The sequence below is a fragment of the Betta splendens genome, chromosome 1 (genome assembly GCF_900634795.4).
Source record: "Betta splendens chromosome 1, fBetSpl5.4, whole genome shotgun sequence".
NCBI lineage: Eukaryota > Metazoa > Chordata > Actinopteri > Anabantiformes > Osphronemidae > Betta > Betta splendens.
Window position 1 is genome coordinate 4574783 of NC_040881.3, and position 15305 is coordinate 4590087.

At 48.7% G+C, this 15305-nt stretch overlaps 4 protein-coding genes across 4 annotated transcripts in view; 3 read left to right on the plus strand and 1 right to left on the minus strand.

Moving 5' to 3' along the window:
- Window positions 1-632: 632 nt before the first annotated feature.
- Window positions 633-3457, minus strand: fgg (fibrinogen gamma chain). The gene is made up of 9 exons (XM_029158694.2): window positions 3303-3457; window positions 3176-3223; window positions 2907-3093; window positions 2748-2832; window positions 2225-2355; window positions 1847-1980; window positions 1514-1698; window positions 1134-1411; window positions 633-1060 (listed from the first exon to the last, which is right to left on the minus strand). Exons 1-9 carry the CDS (start codon window positions 3363-3365, stop codon window positions 876-878), a joined length of 1296 nt encoding a protein of 431 aa, XP_029014527.1. The 5' UTR covers window positions 3366-3457; the 3' UTR covers window positions 633-875.
- Window positions 3458-4937: 1480 nt separating this feature from the next.
- lrata (lecithin retinol acyltransferase a) lies at window positions 4938-8595 on the plus strand. The gene is made up of 2 exons (XM_041072096.2): window positions 4938-8150; window positions 8245-8595. The coding sequence occupies exons 1-2, from the start codon at window positions 7455-7457 to the stop codon at window positions 8395-8397; spliced, it is 849 nt and encodes a 282-aa protein (XP_040928030.1). The 5' UTR covers window positions 4938-7454; the 3' UTR covers window positions 8398-8595.
- A 172-nt stretch (window positions 8596-8767) lies between these two features.
- si:dkey-30k22.5 (lecithin retinol acyltransferase family protein) lies at window positions 8768-11783 on the plus strand. The gene is made up of 2 exons (XM_029161873.3): window positions 8768-9458; window positions 9921-11783. Exons 1-2 carry the CDS (start codon window positions 8973-8975, stop codon window positions 10074-10076), a joined length of 642 nt encoding a protein of 213 aa, XP_029017706.1. The 5' UTR covers window positions 8768-8972; the 3' UTR covers window positions 10077-11783.
- A 984-nt stretch (window positions 11784-12767) lies between these two features.
- The window catches only part of npy2r (neuropeptide Y receptor Y2), a 2959-nt gene continuing 421 nt past the window's right edge, over window positions 12768-15305 (plus strand). The window contains exons 1-2 of the mRNA XM_029161849.3: window positions 12768-12873; window positions 13230-15305. The exon at window positions 13230-15305 is cut by the window's right edge and continues 421 nt beyond it. Coding sequence (XP_029017682.2) covers window positions 12772-12873; window positions 13230-14369 — 1242 coding nt within the window. The 5' untranslated portion in view covers window positions 12768-12771 and the 3' untranslated portion in view covers window positions 14370-15305. The remainder of the gene's footprint in view (window positions 12874-13229) is intronic.

Consider the following 15305-nt stretch of genomic DNA (forward strand, 5'->3'; position numbering starts at 1 on the left):
TTTAACGTATTGGTGCTATGACTAAACGTCGACAAAGCACATCTAAATATTCTTCTTCCAAACATTGCAAAAACATCTGTTGACTTTTGAGCGTGACGATGACGCGTGACGATTACGCACTAATGCATTTAACGTAACGTTTAACATTTTGACACAATCATTTCAAACAGACCACGTAGAGTTTGGACTCCATTATTGGCTGAGATGACTGTGATGACACGCAGGGACAAGTACGAGTGCACAATGCAGAAGTAAATAAACGGTCAAATGTGGGCGCAAACACACATGGAAACGGCAAGAGCAGCCAAGCAAACAAAGCAGGGACTTTACTAATTCTGAATAATCATGATATCATGAATATACACACAGTAATGCATAATGATGTGAAAACACGCCACGAAGTCTAAGAAACACAATAACATCCGTTTCATCATTCTCACTAAGGATAAAGTCGTGAGAGGTCCTGGAGGACGAGTGGCCTCAACAGGGCAAAGGTTTGGAACCACCGGGACGAAAACGTGATAGGATCGAAGCAGCTTCTACTAAGAACTGAATTAGGGATTAGAATGACTTTATTGAGTTTACTGTGAGTGGGTGAGAGCGTGTGTGAAACAACGACGTGTCCAGAACAGTTACTGTTAAAGTGAAGTTTATTTCACAGCTGTTGCATTACAAGCAGGTTTATGCAGTATTTCTGGTACCTTGGTTAAATACGGCCGAACCATTGAGGGTTTAGCAGAATCGTTTTAGATGCAATGACTGTGGATTGCAGCGTTTGAGTCCAAAGAATGTCCAATAGACACCTGGAGGGATTTGATTGGCTCTAATGTTTTTAAAGGGACGGAGCGGGTCACGGGCGCTTCCCGCGACGCTTCCTACACTCCCAGTCCACCAAACTCTTTGGTGCCGGCCTGCTGTCCGCTGCTCGCTGTGAGGCGGCTCAGGGGAATGAGCTTCATGGTGGTCTCCTTCAGGGAGTACCAGCGGTTGTGCCACGTGACCCAGATGATGCCGTTGTCGAAGCCATACTCACCCGCGTCCTTCTCCGTGTACTTGCCACCTGGGTGAAGAGAACACAGCCGGTGTGTAGCGGGCCCGGACCGGTACTGGCCTGGTTTTGATCATGGTCTTACCCTGGTAGTATCTGCCGTTCAGGTGTCCGGCGTGACACCGGTTCATCCACCAGCCCGAGCCGTCCTGCTGGGCGCAGTTGCCGTCGTACTTGTCGTTGTCCTTGTCGTAGGTGCTGAACTGCATGCCGTTGTGCGACGTGAAGAACTTGTCGCTGGGGTCGTCGCCGAAGTCGAAGCCGTCGAACGCGTCGCCGGCGTCGCCGCCGAAGTAGAAGCCGTAAGTCAGGCGGTACATGTCGGCCTCGGGTCCCACCCTGAACATGTTGTAGTCTGCATATCTGAGGGCAGGAAACCACAAAGAGCAGCGAGGGGTTGAGGCTTTGCATGAGTAGAACCTCATCACAGCTGTGTTTGATCATCAGGCGTGTGCGTCTGTCTACTTTTTGTTTCCCTCCCAGTCAACCAGCTCGATCCTCAGAACAGTGGGGATGTTGGAGCTGATGGTCAGCGCGTGGATCTTCTCCAAGCCAAGCCAGAACTCTGTGGTGTCGTCTGGGGAGAGGTACCCGAAGCCCTCCTTGTACTGGATCCAGTCCTTGTCGAACTTCACACTTCCATCACGTCTCTGCAGAAAGGAGTGATGAGAGTGACGATGAGAGGAGGAGGAGCTTCGCTACTTCTCATTGTTCACACCCATAATGAGCTCTAAAGCTTTCAGAACAGTTTTTCTTGTGTTCCACTTAGACTTATTCAAGCCAGAAACCTGATCCTACCCTCTGAATTACTGTGAAGCCACGTCCAAAGCTGTCGATCTCACAGTAGACCAGGAACTGCTCTTTGGCTTTGGCTGGCTTGATGTAGTACAGGCCGCTGGTTGTGGCTCCTTTGTTGGCAACATCCTGGCAGTCTAGTAAATGAATTTCATAATATGTAAAACACAAATATGAAAGATCCAAACTCAGTTTGTTGGACTGTTCTCTTCAAAATAAAGTTACAGCACGTTATGTCTGGACCCTGTTTACTTTGCAGTGATGCAGCATATTGATCTGACTAAACATTGAACAAGGACAAATGTCCAGATGAGGCAGGATTGAGAAAGCTCTTATGAAACAGGGTGGACCCGGGGGTCACAGCTACGCTTTGTCCTCTACCTGCTCCCGTCAGGGGCTGGATCTCCACCGCGTCTTTGCATGGCTCGCTGCACTTCTGCTGCAGCTGAAGCGAGAGCTGCTTCAGGTCGGCCATCCGCCGCTCGTTCTCGCTGATGATGTTCTCCAGTTCACTGCCAAGAGGAAAAGCGAGGGTTCTGTGAAAGCGATCAGTGGTTTCTCGTTGACATGAATACAAAGGCGCTAGAAAAGGAAAGGCACTAAAGCGGAGCTATTTTGTCAGTGTCCGCAGCAGGTCAATAGGAGGCTGATGTGTCGGTGAGGGGGGTGAGTGATCGATGCAAACTGTGTGGGCGAGGACGCTGGTGTGCGTTGACCTCAAGGTGTGGGCGGAAGGAAGAAAGTGCAGAATGAAAAAAGAACCAGTAAAAGGTGAAAAGCACGATGTTACACATAGAATCGTTCTATAGTAGAGTTAGTAAAGTGGTAAAGTAGTACGTAGTCAAGTGGAAGCATTACGTAACATCAGCGTAATGTCACAACAAGCAAGCAGTTGTCAACTCACAATATTTGCTCTCCCTGCGCAAAGATGGTGTTCTCGTACTGGCGGAACTCGTCCAATACGCTCGACGACTTTTTGTAGAACGATTCTGAAACAAAAAAGCTGGTTTCAGCACCTGCCTGATCTGAGGAGCACACGAGGAGGAGGCCGACGGGGCGTCACCTTGCAGGGCGCTCTTCTGATGGGAAACCGCAGAGTCCTTCATAACCACCACCGTGTTCTCGGTCCCCTGGGTCAAATTGGCAACAGATTCCAGCTCCTTTATCAAATAGTCCAGCTCCTTAGTGACTGAGGGCGTGTACCTCAGCATGTAATCAGCCACTCCGCACGTCGTGGGACAATACTTTCCCTGGATGCAAACAGAATACAGGCGATAATGAGCCCGTGCACTGGCCACACGGCGGAACAGCACGAAGTCACCATTTACTCACGAAGCCGTCGTTTAAGGTGCATGAAGTGGTGCTGTCTCCTCTGCTTTGCTGCGAACACAGAATAAAAGACACTTGTTGAGACTCGTGGGAGCAGCGTGAGGCGAAGCTCTGCCTTCGGGCCACTCACCGCGGATGTGAAGGAACAAAGTAAGAGGAGCCCTCCTGCTGCTGCCAGAAGCGATGGAGCCATGGTGCTGCGGCCGCCGGCTGTCGTCTGGTCTCCGTGAAGTGAATGAGGAGCAGCGCAGCGCTGTTGGATATTTATCCCAACGAGGCATCAGTTCACCGTGTGATAAGGGGGTCCGTGTGTCAACATCCCACTTGGAACAGAGCTGTGACTCATGCGCTCAGCCTCGGGTCAATCATTTCTCAGACGGGCCAGGTCTGTGACTGACAGCTGGAGCTGAGCTATCAGAGCGCAGCATCTGCCACTGCTCGACCATAATGATGACACATCAAGTCTGACAGACCGTGACTCAGGACTCACGGACTTTGTTTGTTCGAGCTCCTCGAGCTTGGACTGACGGTAACTTGAAGCGGGAAAGGGGCTTATTTACTGTATCATGTTCTTGCAAAACCAGCAGCAACAGCAACTTTGTGAAATAGTTTAGCAAAAGAGTGAGTCAGAGTGATCTTCTGCATAGAAACATTTAAATGTCCTGCATTATAAATCTGAATTAAAAGAAAACTGCACCAACTTTTAATGGGGGTCAACCAAAATGATATTCGGTAGTATGTAGGAATAAATAAATAAATAAACACTTAGATTCCTAAGAGAAATTATCATTCATTCCTTCTCCAACACACCCTGATGTATCATTTTCTGTGGGATCAAAACCTATAACTAGTGCTTCCTGGTTTTCAGGCTGAGGGGGCGGGGCCATGATATGAGGGGGCGGGGCCAGGCTTCTGGAGCGCAACTGCTCGGTCCGCCATTGTTTTTCATCGCATATGCGTACAGCACTAATTTTCAATGGCCGAATGTCCCGCTGAAGATTATTTAGAAGTCAGCGACAGCGAGTATTTGAATAAAGACATTGTTTTTAAGTTGTTCAGCTGCTTTTTATTTTGAATCAATGCAGACAGTTGTTAGAAAGCCACAGATTCTTCATTTAGCCAAAAACCCTCTTCTTTACTTCATCTGCTGTTAGTGGCTGTAAAAACAAGACGGCGGTCCCTTCCAAGAGTCTCCGTGACAATACGTGACCGGCAGATATTACCTACAAAAGGATGAAATTAATTCTTTTATTATTATTAGGGTTGCTGTTAGCCAAGCTAACACACAGGCTAACGTTAGCCACGTAAGCTAATGCTATCCCCGACAGTCCCCAACACGAGAAGCAGCAGCTCCCAACTGTGCTCAAACTTCACAGCGTGAGCTAAACTAAATAAACGGTAGAATATATTACTCACTCAGTGCTCATTCCACCATTCTGTCACGGCTGTTTATTTTGGTTTGTCCATGGTCTTCTGAAGCTCGCTTGCTTGCATGACAGCCTGACACAAGTAGCAGCTCTTAACTTTACTCAAACTTCACAGCGCAGGTTAAAACAATAAAAGGTCGAATAGAATTCTTCCTGGTGCTCATTCGACCGTTCGACAGCGGTGAAATTCAGCACAAGGATATTCCGTTGTTCACATCAGCGTGTGGTGACCCTGCCCCCTCTCAGCAGGGCCCTGCCCCCTCGCAGTCTGGCCCCGCCCCCTCTCAGCCTGACCGTTGCTGGGGCAGGTACAGGTACAGAGAAAACCAGGAAGCGCTAGTTGCAGTTTTTGAGCCCACGGCAAAACCTATGCTGAGGTGTCTTGTCGGAGTAATAAATGATAACTTCTCTACATAGAAATTATGGAGCAATCTGAGTGTCTTTCATTCTTAAATATTACCCAAGGTCGTTTTGGTCAACCCTTATTGAAAATCTGTGAAGTTTTGAAGGTGGAGTTGTTCACTATTCCTCACCTTCCCCCTTCTGCTGGCCTCAGTACAAACATTGTCTCTATATAATAAGATGCAACTCATTTGTCTTCTTTAATCTACTAGTTAAAGAAGACAAATGAGTCTTGGGTTGAGCTGTCTGCTTTGGTGGCGGTTTCTCATGTGTTCGTGCACATGCAGCCTTTTGTTTGTCAAAGGGGCATTAGTGATCTTCATCCTCTAGTCTGCAGGGAAAATGTGATTTTCTCAGAAGACAAAGCTGCTGTTTTTTACCGGCTTTATTTGCAGGAAGCACGTGTGCGGCGGAGCCGGCGCCGACCAAACCTGGGCCAACTCCTTTGGCACAAGACAAATCGATAGAAAGGGCGGAGGATTCAACCGTGCACAGAACAGCAGCAGGGGAAAACAATGATTATAGTATTAAAGCCGCAAAGCAAACCATACACCCAAGGATCAGAGCGGCTGCGGAGCTGTTTGTCCCATAAACAAGTAAAGTCAACTCTGTTTCCCAAGTGCTGCTCGTTTCATGTTGCTTTCCCTGTTTTGGGTCGCACTTCTAAAAAACCACCTCTTCTCAATTCACAGATGAGGGTGAGGCTTCTTTTAGACACTCTAACTGAATCCAGACAGCGATTTGATGACCTCTCAGGAGGAAACGTGAGATGTAGGATGCACACTTTGAAATGGATATGGGTGCCGATAATGATCTTTACACCTCTTATTACATCACAACAAGCAGTAAAGCTCCATGTGTGTTGATATTAGATGATATATTTGCCTCTGTTACACCCTGCTGACCTGAGAGTGACCCAAACAAACTGGTCTCCTTGAGCTGAGACAATAGGTCTGAAAGGTATTTGGACAGAGACGTCTATAAAAAGAATAATTGTTTTATACTTTACAGCAGCCGACTTCAGCTGCTGCTCATCTTTGGAAGCTGTGTACAAAGGAAAAATGATACAAATCTGTCAAACTACCAAGTGTTGGACCATACATTCATGTGTTAATTCTACTGGAACACATTAGCATCCTATGGGAGCGAGTCAGCCAGTAGTCAGCTTAGGCTTTAAGTGTAAAGAACAACATGAGCATAAGCAGGTTTTAGGTACAGCGGTGCGTTCGGGTGCGTTCCGATCCAGCGTAAATCTCTGTTGCGGCCCCACATGGGCCACTTAGCCGGTTCCTACATATCGGCACAATAAGTCCATCACTTACTGTACAGGACAAGTGTGGACGTATATATTGAGTTTGTAATTACTGAGCTACTAAGCAACTAAATGAGCCTGATGCAGTCTGCTGCTCTTTGCATTAGCTCCACTATAAACACAGTTTATAGCAGTGTTTAGTTTGTCACGCTCGGTTTAATGTGGGTGATTTTGGTGCAGCTTCTGACATCTGTGCGTTGACGCTAATGTCACGTCTCTCCTGATACAGATCTAAAGCATTTCAAAATAAATGACTGTCAATCACAGGCCCTTCAATGCTGTGACCCCTCCTGTCGTTCACCTGGAGGAGCAGGTGTAGCGTGAACCATTAAACTCAACGGTTCAGTTACGGCACTTCGCAAAGAGCAATGAAACAAGCACCTCATGCATTTACCTTTTATCACCCACTGTTTCTAGGTTAGTTTGAGCTCCGTGCTGAATGTCCACAGAATACCTGCTTTGTGGATCAGACCGGTGACCCCGCTCAGCTGGCCTCGTTTACATGGGTACCAGAACAGTAAGCTCTAAGTTTTCTTCTAGGTCAGAGGAGAAGCATGTAAATAACAACTCCAGAGTTATGCAAACTGGGTCAGAGCAATGCTTCCCTCCCCAACGCAGACCGTGAAGCAGCCAGACCGTGTTTTTAGGGCCGATCCTGGAACGATGATGGGACGGAACAGGCCGACCTCGACGTGTCGTCTGGAGAGTAAGAGGCTTAAAAGTCTGGTTAGAAATTAGGCTCACAAAGTAGCAGAGTATCAGAAATATGTAAGTTAAGTTGAAAGGTTCACAAACACAGAAATGAATATGATGAACGTCATCTACGTTCTAGCTTATGGAGGAACATTTGATCTCTATGACCTTTTATACTTTTACTAAGTAGTGAAAGTAGTAGTAGTTTTGTGGTATACTTAATAGTGTATTTTTACTACTATGTAATTTGACTGGAATCTTTCTGTAAATCAGTCTGCTATAGGATCATAAAGCTTGTGTTATAGTGTCTCTCAAAGTCCAGGTTTTTCATCGCATGTGGTCAAATGAGTTAAAATGACCTAACATTACTTTGCAGCTAATTCCCTCTGCGCTTGATTCGTATTAAATCTAAGTGGTTTATTGAAAAGCGCTGGGATAAATACACAAGATGCAGAAGGGGCCCACGGAAGCCAAGGCGCACGTGCGGAGGGTCACCGGTGGCCAATCAAGTCGGCAGGATTTCGTTGGCGCTTTCTCTCCTCGCGCGGCCGCTGCGGATAAAAGGCTCGTTCCTCCAACGCACCCTCAGACCTCCGAGCGACAAACCAGCGCCACGATGCTGCAGCTCCTGACCTTCCTGGTGGAGAAGCTCTCGCTTCTCTCCAACTTCCACCTGCTGGAGCTCAGCTGGTGCGGCGCACCGGAGCGAGACGCGCAGCGCGGCGCGCCCGCGCCTTTCCGCCGCGGGGACGTGCTGCGCGTGCCGAGGAGCATCTTCACCCACTACGGCATCTACTTAGGCGGCAACAAGGTCGCGCACATGATGCCCGACATCCTGCCCGTGCTCACGAGCGACCGGAAGCGCATCAGCTCGGTCATAACCAACAAGAGGCTCATCCTCGGCTGCATCTACAGGCGCGCGACGGTGCGCGTCGACACGCTGGACCACTTCGCGTACGGCGCACGAGCGGAGGTGAGCCGTGAGTATAAGAAGAGGAACGGGCAGACGTTTCGCAACGAAGACGTGGCCAGGAGAGCGGAGAAGCTGGTGGGGGAGACCCCGTACAGCCTGCTGTGGAATAACTGCGAGCACTTTGTGACCTACTGCAAGTACGGGTGTGCCAGGAGCCGGCAAACCGACGAGGTGCGGCCCCCAACACTGTCTAGATCAGACTATACAAAATGTTTGGGTCAAATGTAATTGCAAGTGCAATTAACGCTGCTTGTCTCCTCTGCAGTTCTGCGGTGGCCTGAAATCAGTCATCAGAGACACACGCAGCATCATCGCGGCTGGACTGCTGGGGACCTGCTCCGTGGTCTACTTCGGCGCGGTGCCCTGGACTACACTACCCACAATCCTTATCCCCTTCACTCTGTGGATGGCTGGTTAAAGGAGAGGGACACAGACTGACAGAAGCTCACAGGTTCACTGCGATGTGACTTGTAATCATGTTCATTGTGTGATTAAATATGAGGAGTAGTTTTATTACTAGAAGAATATTTCAGTGTGTATATATATGTTTTAAATGTAGTGTACAATTTTGTAAATATATGTGCAATAAATGCAATAAACATTTTATTTAATTGTGCGTGTGTGTGATTATATTATATTATATTATATTATATTATATTATATTATATTATATTATATTATATTATATTATATTATATTATATTATATTATATGTTTGTTTACTAATTAGAGCTTATCCATTCATCTTAAACGGAGACTTGAACTAGTTGCCAACACAGACTTCCAATTAGGCAACTTGACCCAAATACCTGGAACAAAGCCTGAGATTCAAGTCCAGCCTCTCACAGTGATTAGGGAAAGCTCCCTTATTCCAGTTAAATCACACTCTATAGGTTGACCAATGGCTAATCCTCCGTAGCTAACCGCCGTAGCTCCTCCCGCTCCCTCAGGAATAAAACGCTCAGGTGCCAGGCTCCGCTGCAGTTCGCCACCATGTTCCTCTGGCAGCTTCTCAGCGTTCTCTTCGTAGGTTCCAAAAAGCAGCAGAAGCCTAAATATGAGCTTTCCCGGTACAAGCGAGGCGACCTGCTGGAAGTTCCCCGGACGTTATTCACCCACTTCGGCATTTATTTGGGCGACGACCGCGTGGCTCACCTCATCCCAGACATCCTGCCCGCCGTCTCCAGGAACAAAGGCGCCATAGCCAAGATGGTGACGAACCAGCGCCTGCTGCTGGGGGTCATCTCCAAGGTCGCCAGCGTCAGAGTGGACTCCGTGGCAGACTTCGCCTACGGCTCCGACGTCCTGGTCAACCACACGGACAAAGTGATCAAGCGGCCCCCGCTGGACGGGGACGAGGTGGCGCGAAGGGCCGAGAAGCTCCTGGGGTCGGTGACCTACAGTCTGCTGTGGTACAACTGCGAGCACTACGTGATGTACTGCAGATACGGCGTGGCCATCAGCTACCAGACCTACCAGGTACAGTGGCTGAGCCCCATGTGTGACTGAACATATAAAAAGAGAAGGCTTTTTTAATCTACAACAGATTTGTCGTATCGTTGTCTTAGCGTAGTTTGGAGAAATAAATGGTACTTTTGAATATCAGATGCGTTAAAGTCATTTTGTTTTCCACTGACTGCGCGAGAACAGGTACAATCTTGTGTTTGTGTTTCAAAGACTCGTGTCTCTTATCCTGAGGAATGCTGCATTAGCGCGGTCACATGCAGCGCCGCAGGTTTCACCAGTGGAGTGTTTCACACGTCCGTGGACTCGGTGGTAAACTGATTACTACGTCCAGACTTGCTTGTTAGGCAACGTTGGTCCGACGGAAGCTGCTCGATGCCACAGGGATATTTCCCAGTGAGCGGCTGCTTCGGCGCCCAGCGCTTTGGCCCAGCGGCTCCGTCTGCCGCGTTGACGCTCCTCCTCCTCTCTCCACAGTTCTGCACCGCGGTCCGGAGGGTCGTCTTCAGCAGGACGAGCGCCTTCCTGACGGCGCTGGGCGGCGTGGGAGCGCTGCTGTGCGCGGGCTGTGCCACGCCGCTGGCGCTCGCGTGCACGCTGCTCGTCTCCTTCACCGTCTGGATGGCGGCCTGACGGCCTTCGACGCGCCGTTCAGCTCCGAGACTAAATGCACCAGGATCTTCTCTCTCTGTCTAAATCAGTCTGTTATTCATCATTAATCTCTTTTAAGAACAGCAGCTTATAAATTATGAATGGACTTAAAGTGCAGCACAGTGGCCGAACAAGAACCGGGACAACAATGTGACGATAAAGGAGAAACAACACACGTACTGCGCAGAAGCTTCACTGTTTTTATCTTTGTAGTCTTCATCATCTTCAATCTCAAGACAACATTCATCATATGTGAATTATGGGACCATAGTAAACTCCAGGGTTCGAATGTGCCACAGGCCACAAACAGTCCAGGTTAACGTTAGTGACTCGTTAGTGCAGACAGTGTTGCAGCCTCATGTCATAGCACAGTGATAGTAGTTATAGCCACAGCATGGTTCCTAAATCTTTGTACAGAGCCCCCGAAAGGACATGGAGGAAAAGAAATTTGCTGAACTAGGAATGATATTATTATTGCGAGATCTTGCAACAGTTCATAAAAAGTCACACAATAGTGAAGTAGTGAAGAACGGAAATTAAATGAATTAAAGTGTAAGAATCTAAGTTTGATTTCTAAATAATTTACACCATTGAAACAGATAATGGTTATATGAAGCTCACTGTATGTACGTCTTGATAATCATACTGCCTTGACTGTGTGTTGATGCTGTTTGATGACCTGTCCAGGGATGATGACATCATCATCATCATGACGTTGTGTGGATTTATGAGACAAACCCCTGTAAAAAGCTGGAACTACTGTATGTTGCTTTTTGTGCACGGTGTAACACACAATCACAGACCAAGTGTAGAGAACATGGCTCCACGTGATGTTCGACATTATTTAAGAAGAACGTACACAACACGATGAACCGGCAGCGTCTCACTCCCCCCTTCATTCAGCTCGCTGGGATTAATGTAACATGATTCATATGCAGGAAGGCCACTGCTCAGCACAAGCACTAATCAGGAGGAGATCTGAGGTCTGACACGTCTCCAGGATAAATGTGACCGACTGGTTACCAGCGTGAGCAGGGTGGGTTTCAACTCCCAATAACACGTGTACTCGGGCTAAATTAAAAGTACTTTGATTAATCGCTCGATTAAGCGACAATAAACCACTGGGGCCACATTAGTTTGGCGAAATAATCAATAAACCTTTAAATTTACCTTGATTAAAATCGAATGTTGATGCTTCATGTAGATGTGGATTCCGTCCGCGGTGCCTTTAGTACAGGAGGTCAAACGGCGTTTTTTACGTGACTGTAATGAAAAGTTTGCTTGTTTGACCGCTTGATCGTGGCCTCGTGCACGAGAGCGCGCGACGCTCGCTCGATAGTTTTATTGAATCGGCCGTGATGAAACGCCGCCGCCGTTCAGACTCCGTGCAGCTCGGAATGTTAATGTCCGTGCGGCTCACGGTGATGGATGTCCCCGCTGCGCGCACACACGCAGCCGTGGAAGCTGCTGCGGGTTTCCACGCACACGCCGGTCACGTGGCTTTCGTCTGGAGCGGGTCCTGTTTGGACAAAGGGGCTCATAAGTCATTCAGTCGACGCTGTCGCGTTCACTTAGTGCCGCGGTTCACTTCTAATTTACAGACGACCGTCATTAGGATGAAATAGGATCAATAAAGCTTTGAGCTAAAAGCAAAGGGATGAAGTCACTGGGAAACTATCTATACGTTGAGAGGGGGTGAAGATGTGCTCTAATGCTGGTTTTTCATGAAATGTCTTCTTCATCCACTGACGGTTGCCTTTGAACGAAGCAAAAACCGTTATGCTGAATGTTTCTGCAGTTTATGGTTATTTAACAAATAAAGACAAGCGCAAATAGAAGCCAATGTTATCGATATTTATCGAATAAACATGATGTGCTGTCCCTCAGCGTTTTCATGAATATTTGGGATTGATTCTGATGCATCGCTGACATGGAGCCAAAGAGCCTGACTTTGGGTCGGACACCAGACACTAAACTGTTTTCATTAACAGTGAGCAGAGTCAGTAAAGCTTCAGAATTTTACCGTAAAATGGTTCGCTTTCATCAAAACTATTCAGTTACATAAATGTCCAGTCATTGTCGGTGCTCTAAACTATATCAATTATTTTGTTGATTTTATCTGCCATTATTTCTGACATCACTGTGAATTAGATTTGGCTTAATTGAACACTGTCTGTGGCCTGGTTTAGTGTTCATGCTACTGATTTGTGACACGCACTGAGATAATTAATTGGTGGTGCAACCTATGACGTAAGAAGTAATGTAAAGTATACATTTTTAATTTATAGTTTAGTAATATAAGTAATTATAATTATATAACAGTAATGCTCCAGCAGACTCTGCTTTGATAATAAAATATTTAAGGAAATAATGAGTCATAATTAAACATAAACGCTGTGTGTTGGTGATTTAGCGAGCTGAACGTCATGTAGACGCATTCTCTGTATTATGTGATTCCAGCAGGAGCCGACGCGTGGACGCAGAGACCGGTGCGCGGACACGACCCGCTGGGAGGTAAAATGTGAGGCTGCCGCTCGGGGGAGGACGCGTTTCCTCCTCCCTCCTCCATCCCTCGCTCTCACACAGCGCAGGTAACGCGCCTTCACCGCCACCAGCGCGCACTGGCACGCGTCGCGCGCAGCTTTCTCCGGCGAAGGAAGGAATTCGCTGTTGTTTTATGCGAGGGATTAAATGCATGTTTCCTTCATTTGGGCCAAACAACGGGGGGTTTACGGCGGCCACTGAACTTTTGTGCGGAATCGAAAGATCTCTGTCTGAGGTGAGTGGGTGAAGATTGTTGTTCTTGCGTTTGATCATTTGGTTCGCACGGTTTCTAGCGTTTATTGTTAAATGTCTTTATTAATGTTAGGTCAATTTTAGTGCGTTTACCCCTGTAATTACCACGGTTGATAATAATACTGGCAAATACGAAACTGACACAGTCCTGAGTTCAACAAGTTGTCCGTAACGGTGTGATAGTGATCGTCAGTACAGCTGTGACTTGACGCGTCCAGTCTTCAGCTTTTTTATTAGTTGACACGTGTTCATTGTGTGTGGTTGACCTTTAAAGGCTGAAATCCCTTCACATAAATTCAAGTAAAGAATCACATCCATGCATTGTTGGTGGTTTTCTAGGCGCGTCCCCCACAAACACAAGCCCAGCGGCTCCAACCCTCCGCTGCCCCATGGGAAGCGTTCGCCATGGCCTCAGCGGATCAGCTCAACGCCACCCACGTGGAGTATTCCCTGCTCCGGCTCAAAGCGTCCAACTGCTGCTCGGTGAGCGCCGAGAACCCCCTGACGCTGGAGGACAGCACCAAGCTGCTGGGCGTCCGGGTGGTGCTCATCCTCGCCTACAGCACCATCATATTCTTCGGCGTCGTCGGGAACTCTCTGGTGATCTACGTGGTCCACGCGTTTAAGAACCTCCGCACTGTCACCAACTTCTTCATCGTGAACCTGGCCGTGGCCGACCTGCTGGTCAACACGCTGTGCCTGCCCTTCACGCTCACCTACACGCTGTACGGCGAGTGGAAGTTCGGCCGCGCGCTGTGCTTCGCGCTGCCGTGCGCGCAGGGCACCGCCGTGCACGTGTCCACCGTCACGCTCACCATCATCGCCCTGGACCGCCACCGCAGCATCGTCCACCACACGGAGACCAAGATGTCCAAGGACGCGTGCGCGGCGGTCATCGCGGTCACGTGGGTGGTGAGCGCCCTGCTCGCCAGCCCGCTCGCCGTCTTCCGGGAGTACGGCACGTTCGACCTGTCCCCGGACGAGTCCATCCAGGTGTGCGCGGAGAAGTGGCCCGGCGGCTCCATGAACGGGAGCATCTACAGCGCGTCGATGCTGCTCATCCAGTACGGCCTCCCGCTGGCCGTCATCTCCGTCGCGTACATCCGCATCTGGCGCAAACTGAGGCGCCGCGTGGCGCGCGGCGGCCGCAGCGACCGCGACCGGCGCCGCGGGAAGACGACGAAGATGCTGCTCACCATGGTGGTGGTGTTCGCCGTCAGCTGGCTGCCCTTCCACGCCTTCCAGCTGGCGGTGGACACCAACAGCGCCGTGCCGGACATGAGCGACTTCAAGCTGCTCTTCACCGTCTTCCACGTCGTGGCCATGTGCTCCACGTTCGTCAACCCCATCCTGTACGGCTGGATGAACAGCAACTACCGGGCGGCCTTCCTGTCGGTGTGCCGCTGCCACAGGGGCCTCGCAGGCGCACGGAACGCGGAGCGCCGGGTTTGCGTGGACGGCAAGTCCACAAATGTTTAAAAGGGGCCGGTGGCGCTGACGTCATACATGAAAGCGTGAAATGCGCACAACTAACACGCATGGACTCAAGTAATAAAACACTTCTAACACAAACCTCATCCTCCTTTATAATGACGTCACTGCCGCTGCATCTGACGTAATGAAGGAGTTGTAGAGGCTTGATGTGATACTGAAACTTCACAGCAGCAAAAGCATAGCAAAGTATAGTTATTATACTATACTTTGCTATGTGAACTAATAAAGAAACGCTGTAATGATGTCTCCCATAATATGCAAATGTTGCATATTATGGTGTCTCCCATAATATGCAAATTATTAAGCGTGCTTGTATAAAACCAAATAACACAAATGACGTCATACATCTCCAGTAACCCACGTGTGAGCTGTTTTCCCCGTCGCTGACGCCGCGGGAGGCGGACGTCCGCGAGCGCAGCAGGAAAGCGGAGCGCTCGTTCTCGTCAGCCTTTGTTCTCGCCGAGCGTCTAATCGGCCCTCGCTGCAACGCTGATTACGCCGGCGCTCACGCGCCAAGCGCGCTTCCTGTTGTTGTTGGGTTGGCTCCACGTGTACGTGGGGAGCCGAGGGACTGGGGCATTAGGAGCCCACTCAGGGTGGATCCGTCGCTAAATCAATAAATGTTTCCTTGACTGATGTCGTGCAGCAGCTGTAGCGGTCGCGTCCTCGAGTGGAGGAGAGTAAAAGAAACTCTGAATCTAATGACGTTCATCCTTGTTAGATTAGCGTTCATAACTAAAATAGCTTTTTTGACCTCCCTTAAATTTCCTCAATATGCATCAACATCTGATTTTCTAAAGTTGTATAGATTTCGCTATGAAGCTCATGAAGTGAAGCCACTTTAGTTAATGCTGCCTCCCACCTTAGTCTGTTTTAATGGGATGTTGAGGCCACAGCAAAAAAGATGAGCTGAATCCAAAA

Excerpts from the sequence above, each read along its gene's own strand:
- fgg (XM_029158694.2), bottom strand. The coding sequence starts at position 3,365 with ATGGCTCCATCGCTTCTGGCAGCAGCAGGAGGGCTCCTCTTACTTTGT. Across the intron at positions 1,981-2,224 it reads CCAGCCCCTGACGGGAGCAG|ACTGCCAGGATGTTGCCAAC; the intron begins GTAGAGGACAAA and ends TTCATTTACTAG. Across the intron at positions 1,061-1,133 it reads GAACGGCAGATACTACCAGG|GTGGCAAGTACACGGAGAAG; the intron begins GTAAGACCATGA and ends CTCTTCACCCAG.
- lrata (XM_041072096.2), top strand. The coding sequence starts at position 7,455 with ATGCAGAAGGGGCCCACGGAAGCCAAGGCGCACGTGCGGAGGGTCACC. Across the intron at positions 8,151-8,244 it reads GGAGCCGGCAAACCGACGAG|TTCTGCGGTGGCCTGAAATC; the intron begins GTGCGGCCCCCA and ends TCTCCTCTGCAG.
- si:dkey-30k22.5 (XM_029161873.3), top strand. The coding sequence starts at position 8,973 with ATGTTCCTCTGGCAGCTTCTCAGCGTTCTCTTCGTAGGTTCCAAAAAG. Across the intron at positions 9,459-9,920 it reads TCAGCTACCAGACCTACCAG|TTCTGCACCGCGGTCCGGAG; the intron begins GTACAGTGGCTG and ends CTCTCTCCACAG.